This window comes from Mobula birostris, chromosome 18 (genome assembly GCF_030028105.1).
Source record: "Mobula birostris isolate sMobBir1 chromosome 18, sMobBir1.hap1, whole genome shotgun sequence".
NCBI classification, from domain to species: domain Eukaryota; kingdom Metazoa; phylum Chordata; class Chondrichthyes; order Myliobatiformes; family Myliobatidae; genus Mobula; species Mobula birostris.
In genome coordinates, this window is record NC_092387.1 from 50,407,257 (window position 1) to 50,424,244 (window position 16,988).

Here is a 16,988-nt window from a genome sequence, read left to right on the forward strand (position 1 = left end):
TACAGTACCACTCTTGAATGAGCAGGAGCTATGAGTGGGCCAAACTCAATTATATAATAATAATAAGTAGTACTTTATTGATCCCAAGTGGGAAATTATTTTGTTACAGCAGCAACATTTAAAAATACACTTAGCAGTATGCAGCCTTAACTAATAATAATGTACAGAATAATAATATACTCAATAATAAATTACCAATGTACGATAATGTGCAACAATAATGTACAAAATAATAAAACACAGACTATTGTACTCTGATGTGTGATCTCCTGTCACACAGAGATGCTTATTGCATTTGGTAGGAAAGATTTTCTGTAACAATCCTTGTGACAGTGGAGCTGAATGAGTCAGTTCAAAAGTGTGCTCCGCTGCTTATTCAGTAGGTCCTGGAGGGGATGTGACTGATTAATGGAGTGAGCTTAACTTCAATGTGCATGTTTTATGAAACTTCAATCTCATGGTATAAAGTGATTAAAACTAGTATCAAAAGCAAACAGGCAGTGATAGGGTACTGTTGCTAATTGCTTGGAAGTCTACCAGTTAAGTAAATATTTTACAAATTAACTAGTTACAAATAAATAAGTTTATTTACTAAAGTTGTTGGGAATACTTCCTCAACCAAAAATGTAACATACCAGAGGGGAATCCGCCACCAAAGAACATGTTAAAGAGGTCCTCGGGTGAGATGTCTGCTTCAAACCCTCTGTGGAAGTCCGATGTGCCGTGACTGTGCCGGCTGGCAGCCTGTCGTTCATCGCCATACATGTCGTACTGTTTCCTCTTCTCTGGATTGCTGAGCACTGCATATGCATTTCCAATGGCTGGGAGAAAAGGGGTAGGATCAGAACAAGTGCAAGAAATAGTACAGGGCCTTCAGAGGAAATCATGCCACTGGAGAGCCTGTCATCAGCATTCAGCCAGACAAACTCAAATCAAAACATCCCATTAATTGTGTTATCATTTAGCATGAATTTTTGCACACCACATCAGAATGGTACATAATAAAAACCTTTACAAAATTTACAATACACACAAACTGCTGGAGGATCTCAGCAAGTCAGGCAGCATATATGGAGGGAAATAAACATTCCACATTTTATCAGGATTGGAAAGCAAAGGAGAAGAAGCCAGAATAAGGTGGTCAGGGGTTGGGGAGGGCGAAGTTCAAACTGGCAGGTGGCAGGTGAAACCAGGTGAGGGGGAGGGGATGAAGTAAGAAGCTGGGAGGTGATCGGTGGAAGAGGTAAAGGGCTGAAGAAGGAATCTAATAGGAGAGGACAGTGGACCACGGAAGAAAGGGAAGGAGGAGGGGCAGAAGGAGAGTAAGGGCGAGATTTACAAAGGAGCAGTACTGTGGTGTCGCTGCTGCTTCATAGATTGCATTTGTACTGGGTTCAATCCTGACCTCTGGTGCTGTGTAGAGGCCACACCTTCTCTCTGGGAAGGCACGTCTTTCCTCTGTGTGCTCCAGTTTCCTCCCACATGCCAAAGATGTGCAGGTTAGTATGCCACTGTTAATTGCACTAATAAGCTTTTAAATTACAGTTTTACTTCACAGAATAGCTCATACTCAGATGTTATGTTCACTAATTGATCCTTCGGTTCTAAGGGAATTGGGAAGAAAGTGGAGTGGATGAGATATTTGACCACAACCATATTGAATTTCAGCACAAGCTTATGTTCTTTGAAGATCAAACAAATCTACTTTACAGTTTAACTGATGGAAAAAATATGGAACAAGGTTGTCCAGGTGCCTCTTTTCCAATAAAATGAGAAAGCGAACCTCAAAATTTGAAAACATTGTTTCATGTTATAAAATGGGTATAAATAAGAAAGGAACTAACTTTAAGTCCCATCTCGTGGCATCTAACAGTTTCTTAATTAAGGAGTAGTTAAACATATTTGTTTCTAAAACTACAGGATAGCAATTTCCAGTGAAATTCTCCACATAGATGACTCTTGAAGACTGGCATTGCTGCTCTATACAGAGAGAATTACTTCAGTATCACGTATTTCTTCCACAGGAAATATATAAGGACTTTTCACAACTGGAAATTCCGTTCAGACTGTCATTAGCTCATTCACGGCAAAGAGTGAGAACTAATGGGTCAAGTATTTATTTCCTGGAATAATTGCTACATTAGAAAATTCCTGAGGGCAAAAACAAGGAGCAAAAGTCCCTGTGTCACCAAGAGCATTGGAAATAAAATATTCTTTATGTCATTGGTTCTTTTCAGCAAATCCTAAAAGCCTGAGGGAAAGATTTCTGGTAATTGCTTGCTTTAACATTTTGTAACTGAAATGAGTAAGTGTCTCAGAAGAAGGCAATTAATTTCTCTTAAGTTTTAATGAGGTTGAGCAGTAGTACTTAAAATGCATCATTAAAAATGTGCTTATAGTTCAAGCCTTTAAGATATTTCCTCTGACAGATGAAATATGGCCTTGGTTCAGTAAGTCTGAGTAAGGATGTGCACTTTGAGTAGTGCATTTAATGGCAACAGGTAACTTTGGCTCAGCAGCTCTCAAACTCTCCAATGCTGGGTAAGGGGAGGGTGGTGAGGGTGACTGGTTAATATCAACTCATGATATTAAACACTCATAAACGCTCATCAATAGACACTAATTATTGTGATTATTCAACACCTCAATTATTATTGTACCAGGTTATAATATGGCAGGAGGTAAAGCCTGGACTGTTTTACACCCAGCAATTTGTATATTTCCAATAATCACACACAGATAATTCAGTTTAGGGGCGAAGGGGGAAAAGAACAACCAAACTAAAATACTCATCCTACATCAGTAATACTGCGACCTCCTTTTTGTTCTCCAGACTACATCATGCTCCCATCTCTGAGATTTCCTGTCTCCTAAAGTATCACAGGCAACAATATCTGGAACCGGCACCACCAATTCAGATCTAAGCAAGATTTCCATTTCCGCTCCTGGGGGCAGTCAGTAGAACATCTGTGCAAAAGCCTGACTTGTAGATTTTTAAAAAATGATTCTTGCCAGAAAGTATTTTCATCGTACGCTACGTGACACCGAAAACATGTGTTGCAAGGTTAGAAGTGTAGCTCAGTGCCAACATAATTCACTTGGCAATGAAGTTCTTTCTGAATCACACTCCATGACTTTAGCATAGTCCTGCCAAATACTGTGAAATACTGTTCAAATGTTGCAATGTCAGAGATGCTGCACTTGGATCAGACTCCTGATCCAAGTGCAACAAAAACCCTCCTGTCTGTTCCTTGTGAATGAAAAAAATTCTACAGCACCATCAGGAGAGCAACAGGGAGTTCTCCTAGTGCTCCGAGAACTTCCCTCCAGCAAGCCTGTTAGTAAAATACATCTGTACATATTGCTTAGAAAAATGGTAGATGATCTTATTGAAAAAAATAATTATAATTATAATATATAAAGGAGGCATGATAGAGGCTTTTAAAGTTATGAGACGCATGGATACCTTTTCTCCAGGTACTGTCAAACACCAGAGGACATGTTTTTAAGGTTGGGGTGGAGTATAAAGGCAATGTGTGGGATAAGATTTTTTAAAAACACAGTGAACAGTAATAATTCCATTAGTATGGGTACCTAGATCCAGGGAGTATCATTTCAGAATAAGTGGTCACCTACTTAAGACACGAGGAGGAATTTCTCTCTCAGAAAAATCTGAAAGAGAGAAAGACTCTTTGAAATTTTCAACCCTAGAGGGTTATGGAGGCAGAGTCATTTAATATGTTCAAGATGGAGTTAAGGATTATAGTGATGAATGCTCGGGCAGGCTTGGGTACCAACTGGCTTAGTCCTGATCCAGTTTCTTAAGATTCTGAAAAACAATGCCTCATTTGCTTCCGTCATAATTGTTAGCATAGTCCAATTAATTCACTGTGTGAAATGTCTGTGAGACATGACAAAATACAAATCAAATTGTAGTTTTCCTGTCAGTTCAGTAGATGCATATTATATTCTGTTTTCCTAAGACAATTTACAACAGAATTTAGTTGCCAGTGTGATGTCCCAGTGCCACAGGACTTACCTTTGAATGCCTCTGTAGCTCCTGGTGCCCGGTTCTTATCGGGATGAAACTTTAGAGCTAGTTTCCTGTAGGCTTTCTTCAAGTCATCCTCTGTGGCATCTTTTTTTAGTCCTAGGATTTCATAGTAATCTTTGCATTTTTTAATTCTGTACATTGGACAGAAAGCACAGCAATCTGTCAGTTCCCAGTAAGTAAACAATTCCATTTTCAATGTGAAGTACAAAATCATTTTGATAGGAATGATGCAACTTTATAGGAAAAGCAGTACAAATTCATCTCCCAAGCACTAGACCGCATATGTAGCTGGATCCTTGACTTCCTGACAAACAGATCTGCAAGGTTAGGCAGCAACACCTCTGCCACAATTATCCTCAACCCTGGTGCCCTGCGAGGCTGCATCCATAGCCCTTACATTACTCCCTATACATTCACAACCGTATGCCCAGATTCTGCTCTAACTTCATCCACAAGCTGTCAGAATCTCAAACGAGATGGAGTAGAGGAAGGGAAGAAGTGGCATAGTGGTATGGTGTCAAGACAACAAACTTTCCCTCAACGTCAGCAAACAAAAGAAATGGTCATTAACTTCAGGAAGCAGGGTTGAAGTATCAAATCGATACACGCCCTAGTATGCATCAATTGAAAGATCAACAGTTCATCTTTATCATACAAGACATCCATTCACAAGTCTTTTTACAGTGGGATATAAGCTGTCCTTAAGCCAGTTAGTGCATGTTTTCAACTTTTTTAGCTTCTGCCTTTGGAAGGCAGGTGAAGAGAGAATGATCAGGGGTGCTGAGGAGGAGATGGACAGAAGTTTCAAGTTTCTAGGTGTGAATATTATTGATAACTTGCCCTGATGCAAAAGCAGGAAAACCAGTGGCTGCAGCTACTCAGAAAATTAAGGAAATATCTGGATGACCCTGCCTAATCTTTATAGCTACACCATAGAGAGCATTCTATCCAGATGCATCACAGCTTAGTTTTGTGAATGCTCTGTCCAAAACTGTAAAAAATTGTAGACTTTTTCCAATCATGCAAACCAGACACCCCACCACTGACACTGTCTACACTTCCTACTGCCTTGGGAAAGCAGACAATATAATCAAAGACCCTTCCCACCCCGGTCATTATTAGGATATGTTTAGAATACCGCATTTGCTTGTGATCATCACACTTCGGTGAATATGTCAAAGCTTAGAGAAAGTGTTCAAGAGATTTCCTATAACAGATCCAGGGCTGTGGGATTCATGTAAAGTACAGAGAGTAGAGAAGCAAGGATTGTTGTTCTGAGAAGAAAGAAGATTAAGAGATGATCTAATAGTCATATTCAGAACCAAGAATTAAAAACATCACCTCTCATTCTTCTAAATTCTAATGTGTATAAGCCTACCCATCTGTCATTGTATAATCCATTGTCTAAAAATCAATATTGTCATCCTTAGGTGAAATATTTCTAATGGACGTACTTCCTTCATTGATCACTGTACTCCATATGTGGCATTATCAAAGTACAGCTGTGGCAAGGTTTCTTTACTTTTACACCTCATTCCAATAAAAAAAAACATCCAATTACCTTCTAACAAAATGACTTGCCTGCATGCTAACATCTTGTGTTTATGTACGGGGTCCACCAGATTCCTCTTTCTGCATTATTTAGTCTCTCTCCACTTAAAACAATACTGTGCATTTCTAATCTTCCTATTTAAGAAATTATCTCATATTTCCCCTTATTTGTTCTACCCTGCCAAATTTTTGGTCCCTACTGAACTTTTCTGTAGCTTTTTGCAGACTTTTTGCATTCCTTTCTCATCTTGCTTACTCATCTCTCTTTGTGTCATTAGCTACAGATCATTGAATGGTTCTTGGACTCTTGACCTCACGATCTAGCTCATTGCGTCCTTGCACCTTATTGTCCACAACAGTGCATTTTCTCTGTAACTGTTGCACTTCATGGTGCATTCCATTATTACTTTATCTTGTACTACCTCGATGTACTGTAATGATTTGATGCATATGTACAGTAAACAAGATAAGCTCTTCACTCAACCTCAGTACATGACAATAATAAACCAATCCCACTTTCAACTCCAATAGACTTAGTTCCTTCATGTACATCATTTATATAGACTGCAAACACTGACACTGACCCTTGTGACACTCCACTAGTTACAGCTGCTTATCTGAAAACAAAACATTTATTCTAACTCCCCATTTCCTGCTCTTTAGTCGATCCTTTATCCATGTCACTATATTATCCCCAAATCCATGAGCTCTCACTATATGCAGTAAATATTTATACTGAAACTTATCAAATACTTTCTGGAAATACAAATACATTCCACCTTTTGCTTTCCTTTTATCCATATTGGTCTTTTAAAAGAATTAGTAAACTTGTGGAACAGAATATTCCTTTGATGTTGATTCTGATTGTATGTTTACTTTCTTGATGTCCTCTATAACTTCCTTAATAATGGGTGTTAGCAGTTTTTGATAAAAATATGTCGTGCCAGCTGGGCCTGGAATCTCCTCCTTTCATGAATTTGGGCATTAGAAAGTCTTCCAAACCAATGAATCTCAGCAAAATCCAGAGTGCTTTAGAAATAACTCCTAAAGTAGTAACTTCAGGACTCTAAAAGCTACTTCTTTAAAGCCCTAGTACGCAGGCCATCAGGTCCAAGGGAGTCACCAGACTTTACTCCCAATAGGTTGTGTTGTGCATTTATCCTCTAATGTAGTGATTTTTTAAGATCCATTCTTCCCTTCCCCCTACTGGATATTTTACTTTTCATTGCCCTGCTCTCCTCTCACTGCTACCATTGAGCAGGAAATACAGAAGCCTTAGGTCCCACACTGCCAGGTTCAGGAAGATTTATTACCCTTCAACCAACAGGCTCCTGAACTAGTGTGGATCACTTCACTCACCTCAACACTGAACTGATTCCACAACCTACAGACTCACTTACAAAGAGTCTACAACTCATCTCAGAATTATTTTTATTTGCACAATTTGTCTTCTTTTACACACCGGTTGTTTGGCAGTCTTTATGTATAGTTTTTCATAAATTCTATTGCATTTCTTTATTTTTCTGTCAATGCCTGCAAGAAAATGAATCTCAAGGTAGTATATGGTGACATTATATGTACTTTGAAAATAAATGTACTTTTACTTTATTGAAATTTTTTTGTCTTCAACCATGAAGAAAGATTTATTCATGGATTCTACAACTTGTAATTTCCAATTATTATTTCCCCCCGTGCCATCTTTCAAAACACCAACATTTACTTTTCCCACTCTTCTGCTTTAAATACTTGCAGAAACTCTTATTGTCTGCTTTTATATTTCATGTCACCTTACTCTCATAATATATTTTCTATTGTTTCTGGACTAACACTAATCTTTGTAACTCTGTATGCCTTTTATTTCAATCTAATACAATTCTTAACTTCCCTGGTTAAGAACTGATGGATCGTTATTTCATTAAGTCTTTATTTTTCACTGAAATCTGCTTTTGTTAAGAATTAAGAAAATTCTCCTTAGAACCACAGAACACTACAGCACAGAAAACAGGCCATTTGGCCCTTCTAGTCTGTGCCGAAACATTATTCCGTTAGTCCCATTGACCTGCACCCAGTCCATAACCCTTCAGACCTCTCCCATCCATGTATCTATCCAATTTATTCTTAAAACTTAAGAGTGAGCCCGCATTTCCACGTCAGATGGCAGCTCGTTCCACACTCCCACCACTCTCTGAGTGAAGAAGTTCCCCCTAATGTTCCCCCAAATCTCATATTTATCTCTCCTAATCTAAGTGGAAAGAGCCTACTCGCATTTACTCTGTCTATACCCCTCATAATTTTGTAAACCTCTATCAAATCTCCCCTCATTCTTCTATGCTCCAAGGAATAAAGAACTAAACTGTTCAATATTTCCCTGTAACTCAACTCCTGAAGACCCAGCAACATCTTAGTAAATCTTCTCTGCACTCTTCCAATCTTACTGATATCCTTACTATAGTTAGGTGACCAGAACTGTACGCAATACTCCAAATTTGGCCTCACCAATGTTTTATGCAACCTCCCCATAACATCCCAACTTCTATACTCAATACTTTGATTTATGAATACCAGGATGCCAAAGCCTTCTTTACAACCCTGTCTACCTGTGATGCAACCTTCAGGGAATTATGTATCTGAACTCCCAGATCTCTCTGTTCCTCCGCACTCCTCAGTGCCCTACCATTTACTGTGTATGTCCTACCTTGATTTGTCCTTTCAAAACGCAACACCTCACACTTGTCTGCATTAAATTCCATCTGCCACTTTCTGGCCCACCCTTCCAGTTGGTCCAGATCCCTCCGCAAGCTTTGAAAGCCTTCGTCGCTGTCCACAACGCTTCCAATCTTAGTGTCATCAGCAAACTTACTGATCCAATTTACCACATTATTATCCAGATCACTGATATAGACAACAAACAACAATGGCCCCAGCACAGATCCTTGAGGCACACCACTAGTCATAGGCCTCCAGTCTGATAAGCAATCATCCACTACCACTCTCTGTCTTCTCCCACACAGCCAATTTCGAATCCAGTTTACAACCTCTCCATGGATGCCTAGTGTCTGAACCTTCTGAACTAACCTCCCATGTGGGACCTTGTCAAAGGCCTTACTACATGAGCTACCCTCCAATCCTCCTTCTGTCACAGTTTACCAAACGTCTACCTTTTCCAAAATCTTCTTAGCCAATTCTACCTTAATATCTTTGTGGTTGTTTTTAAGTTTGAGTCACTAGTTTCGGACCAAAGTTTCTCAAACTAAACACTATCAATGACAAGAGATCGCTAATTTTCCTTACTACTTGCGACAAGGTCTATAGTAGCCTTTTCCATAACACATTGTTTAATTTTTAAAAATAGCAGATACTGGAAAACTGAAATAAGTACAAAACACTCAATAAATTACAAAGTTAAACAGTGATAACATTTCAATCCGAGACGTGATACCAATAGTAAGAAAGATAAGAAGTGATTTAAAGTTTATGGAACAAAAACCTTCAGTCCACAGGAGTGTCCCTGAGCTTCCTGTTGCCTGACTTTGGTTCTCCATCCCACCTCCACTCTGAGCTTTCTGCCTCTGGCCTTCCGCACTGGTTCAGTGAGGGTCAAAGCAAGCTTGAAAAAGAGCACAGCATCTTCTGTCTGGACTCACCTGTCTGCGCCTTCAGTGAGATATTCCTGGTCGTTCCCACACCCCACCACTCAACCCTCTGTACTGTTTGCCAAAAAGTACCCAACCCATAGGCTTTTCCTTCCCCTTGGTTGTTTTCCTTCCTTGTACCTTTTCACAGCCTCAAGCTGTTCGGTGGTATAGCTTTTACCCAATTCTCCTCCTGCCTCTCCAGAGCTGGAGCCAGTGAACTTGCTTCCCTTCCTTTGGTGACATTCTGTTGAATCTGCGGCCTCTGGTGGTGTGAAGTTACTGGATGGATAGCCATTCTGTGTCAAAGATTCTATCAATTCTGCAAAGACAATTAAAATAAATATGGTATTAGTCAGAAGACATTTTCCACAACATTGCATATTCAAGTGGCAGAGTATCTTACAGGCAGTTCAAATGACTGATTATTCAGGTTAATTATGTTCAGTCAAAAATGAAATGTAAAATAACTGCGTTCTATTATTCTCCTATGATTTTCAGTCAGTATTTAAACAAATGATTTTTAAACTCAAGGCCTTTGATCTATTCCATATTGAAGTCACAATGAAATGCATTAAGACAGTTAAATCATATTTTTGAGTAGCTATCTTTTATGCAGTGTGAACAAGACTTTTATGAGTGCTCTTTGAGGGTAATGTTAATACACTTAAAAAAAAGGAGCAGGAGATGGTTGTTCAGCCCTTTGGCCTGCTCCATCAGTGACTGTCCACTTCAATACCCTCTTCCCATATCACATAACCCTTTTAGGATCAAGAAATACATTAATCTCCTTCTTGAATAATTTAACAATTTGGCTTCCAGTCCCTTTATTACAGAGAATTCCACATGTTCACCATCTCTGCTGAAAAAAATTCTCCTGCCCTCAATTCTAAACTGTATATTCTGTATCCTAGATGTCACTCCCTACCCTGGAATCCCCAGCCATCAGAAATATTCTCACTGTTCCTAATCTGCCTGCTCCTGTTAGCATTTACAAGGTTCTTGTGAGAACTCCTCGAATTTTTCTAACTTTCAGTGAAGATTGTTGTAACTGACTTAATCACACCTCATATCTCAGTGCATTAATCCCAGGAAACAGCTTAATAAAATTTGTTGCACTCCCACTAATCGTACAAACATTGTTCATCAGATAAAGAGACACAAAACTCCAGATGCACTCTCACATCAACCCTTTACAACTCGAGCTAGACTTCCTCGGTCTTTATTTTATATTTTTTTTATTTAGAGATACAGCACGGCACCACCCTTCCGACCCAATGAGCCTGCACTGCACCATTACATCCACATGACTAATTAACCTACTGACCCGTTTGTCTTTGGAATGTGGGAAGAAACCAGAGTACCCGGTGTAAACCCAGTCACAGAGAGAATGTAGAAACCCCCTACAGACAGTGGCAGAATTGAACCAAGTCACCGGGGCAGTAGTAGCATTACACTAACTGCTATGCTGCCATGCTGCCTTGTACTCAAATCTTCTTCAATTAATGTTAACATAATATCTGCCTTCCTAACTATCTGCCGCATCTGAATGCTTTCCTTCAGCAACTGTACAAGGTGTGCTGCAAATTCCTCTTTCCAAATTTATCACCAATCAGATAATAACTTTTCTGCTTTTAGGGCAAAAGTGAATAACCTCAATTTATAAATGTTAAGCTGCATTTGTCCATTCACTCAACCTATACATATCAATTAGAATCTCTTTGTATCCTGTGTACAGATCACTTTCCCCACTGATGTTTGTGTGGTCGGTAAACTGAATTTTGTTCTCCATTTCAAATCACTGACGTACAGTTTGTTTGTTCGTAATGTGCCGTGTCGTATGACGTAGGCAATCGTCCATGATCGTTCTTGGCAATTTTTTCTGCAGAAGTGGTTTGCCTTCCTCCGAGCAGTGTCTTTACAAGACGGGTGAACCCAGCCTTCATCAATACTCTTCAGAGATTGTCTGCCTGGCATCAGTGGTCGCATAAGCACAACTTGTGATATGCACTAACTGCTCACAGATGATCCACCACCTGTCCCCATGGCTTCATGTGACCCTGATCTGAGGGATAAGCAGGTGCTACACCTTGCCCAAGGGTGACCTGCAGGCTAGCGGACAGAAGGAGCACCTTATACCTCCTGTGGTAGACAGATATCGCCACCCTGCCACCCTAATGTAGAGTATATGGTGAACATGTGCTGATCTCTGCAGGAATCCACAGGATACTTTATGCCATCTGGAAAAAGTGCTGCTTATTCATACCATGTTGCCTGTCTGTCAACTAATTTTCAATGCAAGTACATTTTACCACTCCCATCATGGAGGAAGCTCTGTAGTATCCATGCCAGAACCACTAGACTCAAACAGTTACTGTGTACTTTCCCCAAGGCTGATCAGCACCTCCAGCTACTAGCCCTCCCCTCCACACCCCCAACCACCACTACTTTATCATTTCCTGCAACACACATAAAAGTTGCTGGTGAACGCAGCAGGCCAGGCAGCATCTCTAGGAAGAGGTACAGACGACGTTTCGACTGTACCTTTTCCTAGAGATGCTGCCTGGCCTGCTGCGTTCACCAGCAACTTGTATGTGTGTTGCTTGAAATTCCGGCATCTGCAGATTTCCTCGTGTTTGCATTTATCATTTCCTGTCAGTTCCCTCCTTTAACAAGCATCACTTAATGGACATACAAACAATTTATGTATATAAACTATCTTATGTATTTATATTGCCTACAAAAAGTATTCATTCCCCACCCCTTGGAAGTTTTCATGTTTTATTGTTTTACAACATTGAATCACAGAGGATTTAATTTGGCCTTTTTTGACACTGACCAACAGAAAAAGCTTTTTTTGTATCAAAGTGAAAACAGATCTCTACAAAGTGATCTAAATTAAGTACAAATATAAAACACAAAATATTTGATTGCACAAGTATTCACACCCTTTAACATGACACACCAAATCATCGCTGGTGCGGTCAAGTGGTTTTAGAAGTCACATAATTAGTTAAATGGAGATCACCTGTGTGCCGTCAAGGTGTTTCAATTGACTGTAGTAAAAATACACATGTATCCAGGAAGTCCAACTGCTGGTGAGTCAGTATCCTGGCAAAAAAACCACACCATGAAAACGAAAGCACACTCCAAGCAACTCCGTGAAAAGATAATTGAAAAGCACAAGTCAGGAGATGGATACAGGAAAATTTCCAAGTCACTGAATATCCCTTGGAGTAGAGTTAAGTCAATCACCCAGAAATTGAAAGAATATGGCACAGCTGTAAATCTGCCTGAAGCAGGCCATCCTCAAAAACTGACTGATCATGTAAGAATAGGACTAGAGAGGGAGGCCACCAAGAGACCTTTGACAACCTTGGAGCAGTCTCTGGGAGAGACTGTGCATTCAACTGTTGCCTGGGTCCTTCATCGGTTGCAGTTTTATGGGAGAGTGGCAAAGAGAAAGCCACTGTTGAAAAAAAAACTCACGTGAAATCTCGGCTGGAGTTTGCCAGAAGGCATATGAAGTCAGCTGGAAGAAGGTTCTATGGTCTGATGAAACCAAAACTGAGCTTTTAAGCCATCAGACTAAATGCTATGTTTGGCATAAGCCAAACCCTGCACATCATCAAAAACACCATCCCTACTGTGAAGCATGGTGGTGACTGCATCATGCTGTAGGGATGCTTCACTTCTGCAGGTGCTGGAAGGCTTGTGAAGATAGAAGGTAGAATGAATGCAGCAAAATACAGGGAAATCCTAGAGGAAAACCTGATGCAGTCTACAAGGGATCTGCGACTTGGGAGAAGATTTGTTTTCCAGCAAGGCAATGACCCCAAGTATAAAAGCCAAAGCTAAAAACAACAAAGTTAATGTCCTGGAGTGGCCAAGTCAAAGTCCAGACCTCAATCCAATTGAGAATTTGTGGCTGGACTGGAAAAGAGCTGTTCACTCACAATCCCCATGCAATCTGACAGAGCTTCAGCAGTTTTGTAAAGAAAATGGGGAAAATTGCAGTGTCCAGATGTGAAAAGCTGACAGTGACCTATCACACAGACTCAAGACTGTAATTGCAGCAAAATGTGCATCTACTAACTTGAAGGGGGTGAGTAATTATGCAATCAATTATTTTCTGTTTAATAATTGTAATAAATTTAAACTAATTTGTAGAAATGTGCTTTAACTTTGACATGAAAGAGCCTTTTCTGTTAACCAGTGTCAAAAAAACCCAATTTAAATCCACTGATTCAATGTTGTAAAACAATAAAACATGAAAATGTCCCGGGGGGGGAGGGTAAATACTTTTTATAGGCTCTGTATTTTTTTTATATTATTGTGTTCTTTACCTTGTGTTTTTCCCCTCTGCTGTGTCAGATATAGAATAACAATTATTTTGTTCTCCATTACATTTGTATACAATCTTGAATTTTGAGACTTGTCAGACTTTAGGCCCATTAATTTCCCTAGCACTATATCTCAAAGTTCAAAGCAAATTTATTATCAAAATACATATGCTACCATTTGCTACCTTGAGATTCATTTTCTTGCAGGCATTTACAGGAAGAAAAATAAATACAAAACAATTTATGAAAAACTATACATAAACAAAGACTGACAAACAGCCAATGTGCAAAAGACAAACTGTGCAAATAAAAAAATACTGAGAACATGAGTTGCAAAGAGCCCTTGAAAGTGAGTCTGTAGGTCATAGAATCAGTTCAAAGCAGTGGTGTATGAAGTTGTCCATGGCAGTTCCGGAGCCTGTTTGTTGTACGGTAATAACTGTTCCTGAACATGGTGCTGTGGGACCCAAGGCTTCTGTACCTCCTGCCCAATGGCAGTAATAAGAAGAGGATATGGCCTGGATGGGGGGGGGGGGGGGGCCGGTCTTTGATGATGGATGCTGCATTCTTGCGGCAGCACATGGTAATATACTCAGTGGAGAAAGCAGTACAGGCAGATCCCTGTAAATAATGAAGAACCAAGCCTCAAGGTACATGGTCTCGATGTGGAAGCAAATCAGACCCCAACCCCCAGCCTTCTCCATGACATTCAACAGCCTCGGACATCCCCAGACATGCAGATAATGACCAAAATCACTGCTGCGCATGCACACCACCGACCGTTACTGGCATGTCTGGATCTTCTGTGTGTTAGAACATCAGAATCACAGAGGTCCAGGAAGGAAAATCTTGGCCTTTGTGGAATTCTCAGCAAGGTAATAAATTACCTCTGCCATTAATTTTTAAAATTGAAATTGAATCTCATACCACAAAACAACTATGATATCTGACCTACTCTTTTTTAAAAAAAAAAGTCACCTAATCTATTTTTAGACATACAAAACAACAGGAGTGGGGCATTTAATAATTCTCTTGATGAAAACACAATACTATTCTTTCTGCAGATACTGGAATCCAGAGTTTAGAAAAACACTAGAGGAACTCAATGGGTCTGACAGTGGGATAGTCAACATTTTGGGTTCAGACCCAGTATTACGACAGACAGTAAAAGGCCAACTTGGGGGGGGAGGGGTGAGTCAGGAGCTGGCGAGTGATAGGTAGATCCAGGTGAGGAGGAATCGATGGGCAGATGAAGACTGGTGAGGAAGGGAAGGGAGAGACTAGGAGCAGAAAAGTGGAGGGAACAAAGGGCTGTGGGTGATAGAATCTGATAAGAAAGGAAGTGGAACTAGATCGGGGAGAGATGGTGAGCAGATGGGGATAATAAGATATAGGAATAGGGCCCCAATAGTTTGTGTTTGGGTGACTGGCAGATGGAAGCAAGTGGTAGAGAGAAAAGAAACTGAGTATGGGAAGGGAGAAATGGTAGGGGTTTCAGAATGAAGGGTGTGTGTGAAAAGATCAGGAAGAATAGCTTTTGTACTTCGGTGCAAGGACCACCATAGAGATTACGGCTAGATCATTACCACTTAATAGTTATTCAACATATTGCTGAAATCTCTACAGTGTGGAAAGCTCAGCTCCCTCTTGAAAGCACCAAATATAAGCTAAACTATCAAAACTGCAGACAGTAAAAGTAATCCCAAAAGGAATCATCTTTGAAACCCTGCTTTGGGTTCGAACTACAATTTGCACTCAATTCTTAAGTTATATGCTCAGAGTTAAAACATACCATATGAATAGTTCAAAACATTTATTTACTTAGAGATACAGTGAGGAATAGGCCCATCTGGCCCTTCAAGCCACGCTACCCCACAGACTCTGACAACCCCGATTTAACACCAACCTAATCTTGGGACAATTTACAATGACCAACTCTCCTACCTGGCACCTCTTTGGACTGTGAGAGGACGTGCAGAGAATCCTTACAGAGGATGTGAGGATTGAGCTCAGAGCTCCAATGCCCCAAGGTGTAATATCGTCACGCTGACTGCTACGCTACGTGGCATTTATGATTGTAACTGTAACATTGTAAAGCTTAGAACAATGCAAAAGTTCCACAGCAAAACTGGATCCCTGATAATTGGATTCCTCGCTATATTTAACACTTGGCTAACATATTAGCCAAAATATTACAATTCAAAAGTAGCTTCATTAGAATAAAGGGTATAGTGAATACAGCATGTTATCAAAGCTGTGAGTTAGTTACTACACAATCAATACGTTACAATAGATTTAAAATAGATTAACAATAGGGTCCCAGTTGCTGTGTTCATGTAGCCCTACAACCTAGTGAGAGTATTTTATTTAGAGATACAGTAAAGTAACATTCCCTTCTGGCCTAATGAGTCTATGCCATCCAATTATAGCTATGTGACTTATTAATCTACTAACCCATACATCTTTGGAATGTGGGAGGAAACTGGAGCACCCAGGGGAAAGCCAAATGGTCACAGAGAGAATGTACAAACTCTATAGATGTGTGGTGGAAATTGTGCTGACTGGGGGCATTATGGCCTGGTATGGAGCAGGGGGGAATTGAGCCCAGATCGCTAGTGTTGTAACAGTGTTACGCTAACCGCTATGCTACACTTTTGTCTCCAATACTGACATCTCAGTCGTCTATGGATTTGATTGTTCTATCTTCAGATTCATCACCAGCTCCAAGACTTCCCTTCCTAAACCCCTCCCCCTCCCACCCTTCCTTTCTCTCCTGCTTTAAGGCACATACTAAAAGCTGTTTCTTGATCACTCTAGTCCTTTCTCTTAACATCAGCTTTTGTCGTTTGGTATCAAACCTTGTTTGGCCAAATTCCTATATAAAACATTTTGCTTCACTGGAAGGTTTTGTTTTCTGCTTGATGTTTATGGTACAGTGTTAACATATTAGCCAGAAACTGTTACAATTCATAAGTAGCTTTATTAAAATTAATAAGACTGTCTTTCAAAGTAAAATGAAATTTATTTTCAGGGTTCATACATGTCACCACACACTTCCCTGTGATTCTTTTTCTGCAGGCATATTTAGCAAGTTTATAGAACAGTAACCATGAACAAGATCTGTAAACTGTAGACAAACTGTATAAGTGCAGATAATAAATAAATAGCAGTAAGTAACAAGCATGAAATAACAAGAGTCCTTAAGTGAGCGTAGTTATCCTCTTTTGTTCAAGAGTCTGATGGTTGGGAATTAGTAACTGTTCTTGAATATGGTGCAAGCCCTGAGGCTCCTGTACGTTCTACCTGATGGCGCAGTGAGAAAAGAGCAGGGTCTGGCTGGTGAGCATCTTTGATGATGGATGCTGCTTTTCTAAGGCAATGTTTCATGTAGATGTGCTCAATGGTTGG

General features: G+C 40.0%; 1 protein-coding gene across 2 annotated transcripts in view; it reads right to left on the reverse strand.

Annotated features, from left to right (window-relative positions):
- dnajb12a (DnaJ heat shock protein family (Hsp40) member B12a) overlaps positions 1 to 16,988 on the reverse strand; it is a 47,274-nt gene that overhangs the window by 15,335 nt on the left and 14,951 nt on the right. For both annotated transcript variants that reach the window (XM_072282649.1, XM_072282647.1), the window contains exons 2-4: positions 9,379 to 9,559; positions 4,040 to 4,185; positions 636 to 821 (exon numbers count right to left, since the gene is read on the reverse strand). In XM_072282649.1, the coding sequence (XP_072138750.1) occupies positions 636 to 821; positions 4,040 to 4,185; positions 9,379 to 9,559 (513 nt within the window). The remainder of the gene's footprint in view (positions 1 to 635; positions 822 to 4,039; positions 4,186 to 9,378; positions 9,560 to 16,988) is intronic.